The 11,481-nt window shown below is 36.8% G+C and overlaps 1 protein-coding gene across 1 annotated transcript in view; it reads left to right on the top strand.

The window, feature by feature from the left end:
- LOC107716465 (potassium voltage-gated channel subfamily H member 4-like) overlaps positions 1-11,481 on the top strand; it is a 29,366-nt gene that overhangs the window by 10,282 nt on the left and 7,603 nt on the right. The window contains exons 3-8 of the mRNA XM_016522924.1: positions 1,609-1,740; positions 2,225-2,355; positions 5,829-6,069; positions 6,223-6,380; positions 6,684-6,891; positions 8,770-8,964. Of these exons, the coding sequence (XP_016378410.1) occupies positions 1,609-1,740; positions 2,225-2,355; positions 5,829-6,069; positions 6,223-6,380; positions 6,684-6,891; positions 8,770-8,964 (1,065 nt within the window). The remainder of the gene's footprint in view (positions 1-1,608; positions 1,741-2,224; positions 2,356-5,828; positions 6,070-6,222; positions 6,381-6,683; positions 6,892-8,769; positions 8,965-11,481) is intronic.

The following is an 11,481-nucleotide window of genomic DNA, read 5'->3' as shown; positions in this document are numbered from 1 at the left end:
AAACAATAGTGTACAGTATGTGGAAAATAATGTGTTTTTTGAACCTTAAACCGCATAAACACATTGCATTACACCAATACACAAAATAATGTTCTTTTTAGCAACGTCATATGACCCCTTTAAATGAATCACTCAGTAAGAAAGAGTCGTGCTGCCACCTACTGGCCAAAACCAGCCACGGTTCCAGCACAAAAACACACTCCGCAAAATATTGCCTAATTAAGCTTATCGAAAAATAATGTCGCAATTGAATTTTTTCCCCCCTAATGTCTGACCAAAAAAAAGAGAGAGTGAGAGAAAGAAAGAAAGAAAGAAAGAAAGAAAAATTTTAAAACACATTTTGTCAAGAGTGACAATTAACCTATTAATTAGCCTATATATGTACTAGCTCAAATACTGCATGCATGTTAAAGTGCAAAATTAGGTGATATTTTGTCTGGTAAAGTATTTTCAAGACTATAGGCTACTCTTTATTTTCATTTTTGTGATATGGACCTAAGGGTCTGAAATAAAGAAATAATAATAATATTAATAATAATATAAAGGTATGAATTAATGAAGTGATTAAATATTACAATAAAACCTTTCCAAACTGTCATCTCACTCTTATGGTCATTCTGACACTATCAATTCATGCTTATGGGGCTTTTATTTTGAATTGTATCACCACAGGCGGGATTTGGAAAGGCAAATGGGTGTAGTCGCAAATCTGTTTCGCATCTAATGCATACAAGTTTTTACTAGTAAGAATTTAATTAGAGAGATCTGTAATTTCATTTTTACTAGTAAGAACTGAATTAAGAGCTCTCTAATTGGTATTGTTACTAGTAAGAATTGAATGGTAGAGCTCTCTAATTTAATTCTTACTAGTAACAATGCAATTGCAGAGCTCTCTAATTCAATTGTTACTAGTAAAAATTGCATTAAAGAGCCCTGTAATTGTAATTCTTACTAGTAAAAATTTTATTGTAAAGCTCTCTAATTCAATTCTTACTAGTAAAAATGTAATTGCAGATATCTCTAATTCAATTAGAGAGCTCTCTAATTCAGTTGTTACTAGTAAGAATTGAATTAGAGAGCTCTATAATCCTAATTGTTACTAGTAAGAACTGAATTAGAGAGCTCTATAATCATAATTGTTACTAGTAAGAACGGAATTAGAGAGCTCTCATAATCAGTTATTACTAGTAAGAATGCAATTGCAGAGCTCTCTAATTAAATTAGAGAGCTCTTTTATTGTATTTATAACTAGTTAAAATAGATTTAGAGAGCTCTCTAATTGGCATTGTTACTTCTAAGAATTTAATTGTAGAGCTCTCTAATTGAATTGTTACTAGTAAAAATGCAATTACGACGAGTAATGCTTGGAATATTTTAAGCTAAAACGGCTTGCCATAGGACAATGTCCCAAGTTTCCATTTCAGAAATCTGGTCAATTTAATTAATAGTGAAGCTGTAAGTTTAATTGCTTCAAAATCACCAGCCCACTGCTAATGTAGCTCTTCCATAGCGAAACTGTTTTCTTGGTTGATAAGTTGATATTTTTATGTAGTAACTTTTTTTTTATGTCTGTGTAATTCTGCAACTCTATTTGGTGTGTTATCACAGGAAGTTCATTCTGGTGTCTGTTGGACATTGTGCCCATTAAGAATGAGAAAGGGGAGATGGTGCTTTTTCTCTTTTCATTCAAGGACATCTCAGAAAAAAAAGACAAGAGCCATCACAGCAGCAGAACTGATGGTACAGTCAACACTACAAACATTAGTCTTACTAATCTTTTTAAATATGGCAAAATACATAGCCTAAAAAAATACTTAGCGTTGGTTTTCAACATTTGATAAGAAATAGCATGTTTGGAGCCTAGAGGACACATGCACTATAGAATGAAAGTTCAGTAAGATCAAAATATAGCCCTTAGGGGAAACCTTACTTTTTAAGTGACTGAGCAAGCAGATGACTGAGCAGAACAAAATATGAAATCTTTTAGATAGAAGCTAAACCATTTTAGTGTGAGAGCCAACATCACATGCCAAATGGTGTAAAAGGATAGAGTAATCAACAGTCTTTGCAGGCTTTAGGAGTAGCATCTACAAAACATCTGCTAAAACACATGGATCTTACATAAACAAACAAACGCAATCTTACATAGACAAACCTAGACCATTTAAAATTTTTATCATTTGTAAACTGTCAAGGCTGTTAATGTTTTTTTCATTTTGTGCAGATAATAAGCCATACAAAAGGACCACTGGGAACTCTCATTTCAGTAAAGCCAGAAGGAGGGGTCACACCATGATTTACCAGCTAACCAGCCAGTTTACCCGCGACAGCAAAAATGATGTCAACTTAAGCCGGGTGAGTAAATGTATGAACTATGTACTAAAACTATGAAAGTTCATTAAAACTCGTTTTGTAGTAATCATTTCTCATGGAAGGGCCATGGCAAATGGTGTAAACTGGATGTTTACAATCACAGTTTGATTCAATTCAGGGGCCTGCGATTAATATATAAATATTATAATATTGTGTGTCTATTTTACACAACCACTTGTGCTTTTATTGACTTACTAATGCAACTAAAATATAACATTTAATTGAGCTATCTGAAAATTGCACATCCTGCATCCCAGCTGGAAAAACTTTGATCTTAAGATCATCTTTGATGATCATAACTTTGAACTTAAGATCATCTGTGATGACAGCTCACGATTGGCTTGTGCAGTGAGAGGAACAATGACAACAGTCAAGAAAGTCTTTCCCATATTCCCATTAAGACATAAACAACAAAATCAGGTACAGTTGTTTTACAAAAATACATACAAATATACAAAAAGACATTTTAAAGTTCTTAAAACTTATAAAATATTTGATGACAGCTTAGTGAGTCAAACAAATCATCGTGTAATGTTATGGATATATGAAAATATATATAGATCTTTTTCAATTTATCAATACATCACAGCTGCTCTGATATCCAGACAAACTCAGTTCTAATCATTTTGTTCTACTTGTCCATTCTTTTCTTTTTTCCCCCTGAAATAATCTGTGCACTAAAATGGCCTTTTAACATTTCTTTAACATTTCTTTTTTATCATGGGATTGTGAGTTACGGCTACTGTAAAGCACAGGATCTATGCAGGATCCCATTTTCCGGTGACCTTTTGACTCAGGAAATGTTCAAACAGTGTGAAAGGTGCAGGCCAGAAGTATAAAGGATGTGTAATCCTCCATGTCACATGGCCACTGCAGAACAGGAGGCCAGATTGGCAGGTCACATTTCCGATCGCTCCTGTAAACAGATGGTCATGTTTTCAGCACAACTTCACTCTCAGTAGAGCCACCTGCCTTCGCTCCATCACACTCCAAATGACTGAGAGAAAATAGGCAAACAAGAGCATCACAAGCAGGGCTCAACAATAAGGATTTTATTTCAGTGAATGTGTCCTACACTTATTTTTACTTGCTCCATCACAAAAAGAGATAAATTTTTCTCTTAGCACCATGTTTGTGCCAGAAAATGTTATGTAATTTTTTAATAAATCATAATTTACTGTTATAGCTGGAAATTCTATAGCTAAAATTAGGGATGCACCGATACCACTTTTTCCAGTACTCGCCCGATACCGATACTTTTATTTTTGGTACTTGCCGATGCCGAGTACCGATACCAATATTTTTATTGCATTTGTAAATTTTTTAAATATTTCAGAAATAGAAGTCGCGTTTTTTTCATCTGAAACGTGCTGCGATTTATATTCCAAAGCCACTCATATAATGCAGAAACACTCAAGCAAGCAAAACACGCGCAACGCGTGCACGTATTTGTACTGGTGCAGAATGAGAGGGACAAGTAGTAAGCTACAGCCTAGTGCATTTCACACAGGCTGTTAGATTCACTTTCGCCAGAAAGTCGTGTATGCCTAAGATTGAAAATAAATGATGTTTATAGTTAATGCCCCTATAAATGGTATTATTTTTACAATTTAGTTTTAATCCAAATGATGCGTGTGCTAAGTGAGTGTCTTAGGATCTTATTGAGCTGTGGCTTGCAGCCATGTGTGAAGCTTCAAGAATGAGGGTCAGCTCCTGAGTCCATGGTTCTCAGCCAGAAAATGTGTGGATTGCCTGCTTCAGGAAGGGAGTGAGATGCTTCCCCAAGCAGAGGAGTTCATGTTTCCTCCGCACAGTGTCTAGGCTGACACTGAGAGACAGGGTGCAATGCTTGGATATCCGGGAGAGACTCGGAGTAGAGCCACTGCTCCTCCACATTGAAAGGAGCCAGTTGAGTTGAGGTGGCCCGGGCATTTGGTCAGGATGCCTCCCGGACACCTTCCAGTGGAGGTATTCCAGCCCAGGCACGTCCAACTGGGAAGAGACCCCGGGGCAGACCCAGGATATGCTGGAGGGATCATATCTCTCAACTGGCTTGGGGACACCTTGGCATCCCACAGGATAACCTGGAGGAAGTGGCCAGGGAAAAGGACATATGGGTGTCTTTACTTGGCCTACTGCCAATGATTGGATGGATGTTCTCATGGGGATCCAGGTTCCAGTCCCATCTCATTTACCCTCTCCCACACCTACCTTCTGGTCTACCGTCCGTCCGTTGAACCTGAGGGTCGGCTTGAGGCCCAAGTTCAAGCCCCCCACCCCCCATTGAAGTACTACATAGAGAGAGAATAACACAAATAGAGGAGGAGATGGGTAGGTAGCGGGATGCCGCTTATAACTGCTGCTTATATAGGCTTATAATGCTGAGTGACAGGCCTGAATGATTAGGCTCCTCCCAAACCTATGTTTGGAACTTCATTTTGAATGCGTCTCCTCTGACCACTTGTGTTCAAATTTCGTCACACCCTACATCAGTTTCGCGGGAGCGCTAAGTACAACGCACAAATACTATTGAATGAATCAAACCGGGTAACACAGCTTATGAGCGAGCAACTGAAGAAGGGAGGACAGCTGTGATTTTTGGTGCTAATATCATTTAAATTGAAATTAGCTGACAAGTACTGTATCTGTTATGGAGCTACTCTTTTTATGTACTATGTGATGTGGCTAATCTCAGATTATATTATATTAAAAATATTGTATTAAAAATAATATAATAAAATACATGATGATATATGAGTTTTTTTTTATTGTTCATATTATTTTTCTAATGGAAGGGGGTGTCTCACTAGAGTGTACAGCACTTTTTTTCCCCACTTCAAGCAGTGCCCTAAACAACATTTTACTATATTAAATGAATATTGTCAGAATCCCAGAACACAATATCTTCATAGAGACTATTTAAGGGCATGAGGTTCCGATGTGTGTTCAGTGACATCACAGGTCTACACTTTAATCTTAATGAAGAGTGTTGCAGATGAGTGCATGGAGTATTAGAAACCACATGATTTGCTGCCTCAAACTAATCATGACCAAAGACCATGAGCTTGACCCTTGCCCTGACCTCTGTGATGTAAAAGTTAAATTAAAGAAAGACCAAGATTTATCATCTGTCATGCAGTGTCCTTGCAGATAAAAATTAAATTTAGTTTCTTGTTATTTTCTGAAAATTAACAGATTATTCTGTCAGTTCTGCTTCACGATTCCTTTCAGTGATCAAAGTCACTTACTGTTGAGACTTGACTAATACAGTATGTCAGTAAATCATTTTTACTGGGCAGTAATATTTAGGGCAGAATTTGACTTTGATTTGATTTGATCATGAGAATCATATAAATCTTCTTGCTACCTTGAAGAAGTTGGGATATTAGGCTAAAAGAGAACTCATCTCTCAATTTCTTTGCTCTCATTCCTTAATCTGTGCCTCTCTCCCTCAGGACATGTTTGAAAAACCATCCCTGCCTGAGTACAAAGTGGCAGCAGTCCAGAAGTCTCGATTCATCCTGCTGCATTACAGTGTGTCCAAGGCATTGTGGGATTGGATGATTCTACTGGCTACATTCTATGTTGCTGTGACTGTGCCGTACAATGTGTGTTTCACAGCGTACAGCGATGTGGAGACTGCAGGCAGGAGCACGATAGTTAGCGATATCGCAGTTGAAATGCTTTTTATTCTGGGTGAGTCTACTCACTGAAAGAACCTACGTGTGACCTTGTACCATCAGATGGTTTACACATAAATACATAAAACATCAGTTACCACCTGTATATATGCTTCAAAAGAAATTGAGGCTTTCCAAGAAAATGTCATTAATCTACCTTCTCTTTCAGACATCATCCTTAACTTTCGCACCACTTACGTGAGTCAGTCAGGGCAGGTGGTGTACGAGCCTCGCTCCATCTGTCTACATTATGCTACCACGTGGTTCTTCGTGGATCTGGTGGCCGCGCTGCCCTTTGACCTGCTCTATGCATTTAACATTACTGTCGTAAGTCCACATGTGTGAATGTAGAAACCATTTTTCCAGTAGGCTTATTTAAAAATAGTAGAATTGGGAGGGTATGGTGGTTCAAAAGAAATCTCCAGAGGTCATTTACAAAAAAAGTTCTGTGATGGTACCATTATCTACATACAGTATATGTGCCATGGTACAGAATGATTACCATGTTTGTTTACCATGGTATTTTTAGTTTAGTTTTAGTTTTTTTGGAGAATTAAAGTAAATTATGTGATTACAGGGTATTATTATTTACATAAGCTATTGACACACACATGTTTGTGCTTGTTCAAGACATCTCTAGTGCACCTGCTGAAAACTGTGCGATTGTTGCGTCTGTTAAGACTGCTGCAGAAGTTGGACAGATACTCGCAGTACAGCGCCATGGTACTAACGCTGCTCATGTCGATGTTTGCTCTGCTGGCTCACTGGATGGCCTGCATCTGGTACATCATTGGGCGCAAAGAGATGGAGACCAATGCCAATGGAGCCTGGGACATTGGTGAGATATTCACACACTCTGATAAGTCAAATAAATCATTAAAAGATCTGCTTGGTGTTCTTATCAAGTTATATGGGATGTTCCCTTGAAAAGTCTCACAGAACCAGATTTTGACTATCGGCATAAAGCCACATTAATTATTATTCTGGCCAAGAACGCCCACTTAGGAGTAGGATAGGAAGAGACCATCTGACCAATGCGTAAAGTGACCAGGTTTTGTTTCTTCATGCTGTTTAGGGGCAGCTTTCACTAGCTTCACAAACCACAAAAATAGACAAGTGAAAAATAATAACTCCTCAAACAGCTGTACAGAAAGCATAAGCAGAAAATGAGTTTGTGATCGCAATGTTTATCTGTCTAGAAGCTTCCATTTGTTTAACAGACATTTAATTCAAAGTTAAATACAGTTCTGTAATGTAAACATTGACCATGTAATGTATGCTGCAGTGAATTCCAAACAGTTGAGAGCTGTCATTCTTGCTCTGTAAAGAAATCTTTTCAAAAGATAACATTGTATATTGCACTAGTCTCCAATTGTGCCAATACCTACCAACTAATTGCCAAGGTAGTGAGCATAATTTGCACTTTATGAATGTGTGTGGAGCCAAAAATAACCCAAAATGGAGAAACTTATATTTATAACCTTTTCCTTCAAATATGAACCTTACGAATGGTGTGTGATAAAGGATGATCTTACATGAAAGTACACTTTTTTGTACTTTAGCAAAATTATTCATAAGTTGTCTTCTTTTGTATAGCTGGTAATGAAATTTAAAAAAAATTAAAACCTGTGCAGGTGTTTAGCTAATCTAATTGTTTTGACAGTATTTCATTTTTTAGGTCTAGATTCTTATTTTATTATGGTATTGCTGTACAAATGTAGCAAATTTCTGTCTTATTCAGTTTTCTATGACCTGTAGGTATTTAGAGTTTTGGTGGTGGTTGTCTGAGTAAGAAAATAGTTATTTTGTGCCAAAACAAAGGAAAATGATCCACAGGTTTGCCCACATAGACAAGTTTTTAAAAAGTATTGAGAAATGTGTCCTAGAGAGACCAACTCGACTTGGTGACTATGTGTGCGTATTTCATAGTTAAGAGCGTGGAAGCTATTCATCGGTTTTTGGCATTAAGCTGGGGAAGAGTGCCTTGGAGCTGATGGTGGTTGTGTCTGCCAGCACGCCGTTGGGGGCTTTTGCACGAGACAAGATGTCTTCAGTGCTGGCTGAAACACTGTGTGCCACAGCACAACCCCATACATTCTCCATCTCTGCATTTGCTCTTAGTTGTTGTCGCTTATAACATGCATTTGGAAATGCAATATGTGTCAGGTTAACTTTTTTTCCATTTGCATAATTTCAAACAATTTTGTAAATAGAGCTTTTGCACCACATTTGTAATAAGAAGCATGTATATACTTGTTGTCAACTAATCTGTAGTTTTCCACCAAAATAGACGCTTGGTGGATTAATGCTGAAAGCAAAGAAATAAATATTAATAAATATTTGTAAATACAAATGTTAGTATTGTAATTTTGCTATTGTATTGTGCAAATTTTTTTTTATTATTATTCGATTTTATTATCATCATAATTGACATTATTTTGTGAACACAAATAAAGATACTATAAATTTATTTTTTACTTTTTGATCATTGAACGAAAATTGTTCTTTTAAAGAGTAACCACTTGAATACCCTGAAGAGTGAATATACCCTTAAAAGTAACTATTTCTATTGTAAGCAGAATGTGTGTCTATGCAACATTATGAGATGTTCAAATCACAATCACAATATATGAAAAAAATAATTATCATATGGGTTTTTGGCCAAATCGTGCAGCACTAACATGCAGTTTGACATTAATTTCTTTCTTTCTGTCAGGCTGGCTACATGAGTTGGGCAGGCGTTTGGACAAGCCCTATTTGAACAGTACAGTTGGTGGTCCTTCGGTTCGCAGTGCCTACATCGCCTCTCTGTACTTCACCTTAAGCAGTTTGACCAGTGTGGGTTTCGGCAACGTTTGTGCCAACACTGATGCTGAGAAGATTTTCTCTGTTTGTACTATGCTCATTGGGGGTAAGCAATATCTTCCACAGTATTCTAGACAATTTATGTCATTAAATTAGCTTTCTGGAATACCCAATTCTCATTTTGTTTCGTGCATTCATTAATTCTCAGCATTTGTCACAGTTTTATAGTATTTAATAAGTGCTTACACATGATTTCTATAAATATGTCCTAAATAATATGTCCTATAAATCTACAGACAAAACCTCAAAACACACACACACAAAATGCAAAATGTCACACATCGCTTGCAACACTTCATTAAACTCTATTTTACAGTTTTCCCCAATTGCTAACATGTGTTTGCTGAATTTCTGGCCCATTTTTTCTTCACCAAAATGATGCAAACACATGTCATGTGAAAATATCTGTCTACCAACCAACAACACACTGATGTGCTCAACAAAGAACCCTACAATAAATATCCCATCAGTAGGTTTATGCTGTTTTCATTGTCAGTGTTACACTGTAGCCAGTTGTAAAAAACGGCTATGCTATGTAATGTAGAGGGTAAGGTGATGGGAAATGCCACCCTTAAGAACAGTGTGCATTTAGTTTTAAATTGTAAAACTATTTACAGTCACTAGGACACGTCTCAATACTTTTCAGAACTTTTCACACAGTGAGCACAATAGCAGCCTGTATGGGCTAAACTGTGTATCATTTATAATTGTTTTGGCACAAAATGCATTCAATGACTGCTTCTTTCTAATTACATGAATTTTTTTCTCTCTCAGAAACAAACAATGCCAAAACTCGATATACCAACAAGCCAGCTTGCACATTTACTTACTCTTTACAAAACTGTTCAAAACTTAAGTTCATAACCTAGCATAATACAAAAATGAATGACAGAATTTGCTGCATTTCTACAGTAATACAGTATTGAAATATATTCTGAATAAAAAAAATACTATCAAAGCAATTTGATATAGTTGAGCACCTACACAAGTGGTAGTAATCTATACAAGAGCAAACATTGTATAATTTTTACGAAAGCAAACATATAATGCTACCTGTTGTTAGTGCTTTTAAAGTCATGTTTTATGAGTGAATAATGAGCTAATTTGAGACATGTATAAAGTGTTTTGGTAGTTTTAGTGCATTTTGAATGTACAGTGGTGGCCAAAATTAGTAGAACACTAATATTTTCACCAGCTAAAAAATGGTTTTAAGTCAGTTATTTCTAACTTTTGCTGTAGTGAGTCAGTAGGAAATATCAGTTTACATTTCCAAACATTCATTTTGCCATTAATTGTAATAATCCAGTGAGATTTTTGTTTGCACAAGGAGTCTGACAATAGCCAGTGCTCCACACAGAGATCTGATCTCATCATCATCATCCAGTCTGTCTGGAATGACATGAAGAAACAGAACAAACTGAGACAGACTAAATCCAGAAGAACTGTGGCAACGTCTCTAAAATGCTTCAAGAAACCTACCTGCAAAGCGACCTGAAAAACTATGCGCAAGTGCACCTAGGGCAAAAGCTGCATTAAGTTAATAGAAGTTAATTAATAAAGAAATTCTATTTATGACATTATTTTTGACAGCTTACTCATTTTACAGAAGTTTTACACAAGTGCCTAAAACTTTTAACAGTACTGTAGCTTTGCAGGTAGGTTTCCTGAAGCATCTTGGAGACGTTGCCACAGTTCTAGTCTGTCTCAGTTTGTTCTGTTTCTTCATGTCAATCTAACTAATCAATGAAAGTTGGTTAGGAGAACTGTGTGAAGAGTTTTGAAAAAAAAAAAGACTTAAGTATTGAGAAATGTGTCCTAGCAATTGTAAAAACTCTAATGTTTCCATAAATTTCTCATTGACAAAAAGACAAAACGTGTTTTTGATATTTAACATAATGCAGACACAAAATATATCAATTAACTTTTTGTTTTTATTGACCAAATCTCACATATGTTGATATTTAGATGAAATGACAAAATTAAGAAGAGCATAGCCATTCATTAAATGTGCTGAGATATTTTTTTTGCCATCTCGATCAAGAGCAAAAATGAAGGTGAAAAAATTACCTCATATTACCTATACCAACTCAAATATACTGCAAATAAATAAACACACACACATGCAATACAGTGCAACAAAAATTTGTAAATTTGTCATTTTCAAATGTATTCCTAAAAATTAATGCTTAATGCGTTTTCCCAATTGTTTGTTCACCATTTTGCTGAAGTTTTGGCCCGTTGTCCCAAAAACCAAGCACTTTTACAGAAAAACGCCTCAGGTTACGTATGTAACCCTAGTTCCTCGAGGGAACTCGAGCTGCGTCGAAAAACGCTAGGGGAACGCCCTTCAGCGTGACGGGCTCTGAATCTCGTGTGTAATCAGACCAATAGATGGGCGAGACGTCACGGCGGGTGACGTAATGACCAGGAGGCTATAAAAGCACGTGCGGTGAGACCAGCGCCAGCTCCCAGGAATGAAGCAAGCGCTGGCAGGGACGCCGGAAGTATGGCACCGAGACGCAGCGTCTCGTTCCCTCGAGGAACTAGGGTTACATACGTAACC

Source organism: Sinocyclocheilus rhinocerous, unplaced genomic scaffold (assembly GCF_001515625.1).
Source record: "Sinocyclocheilus rhinocerous isolate Xijiao unplaced genomic scaffold, SAMN03320098_v1.1 scaffold419, whole genome shotgun sequence".
Taxonomy (NCBI): Eukaryota; Metazoa; Chordata; class Actinopteri; order Cypriniformes; family Cyprinidae; genus Sinocyclocheilus; species Sinocyclocheilus rhinocerous.
Note: the sequence above shows the minus strand (reverse complement) of the source record. Positions and strands in the feature narration are given on the sequence as shown.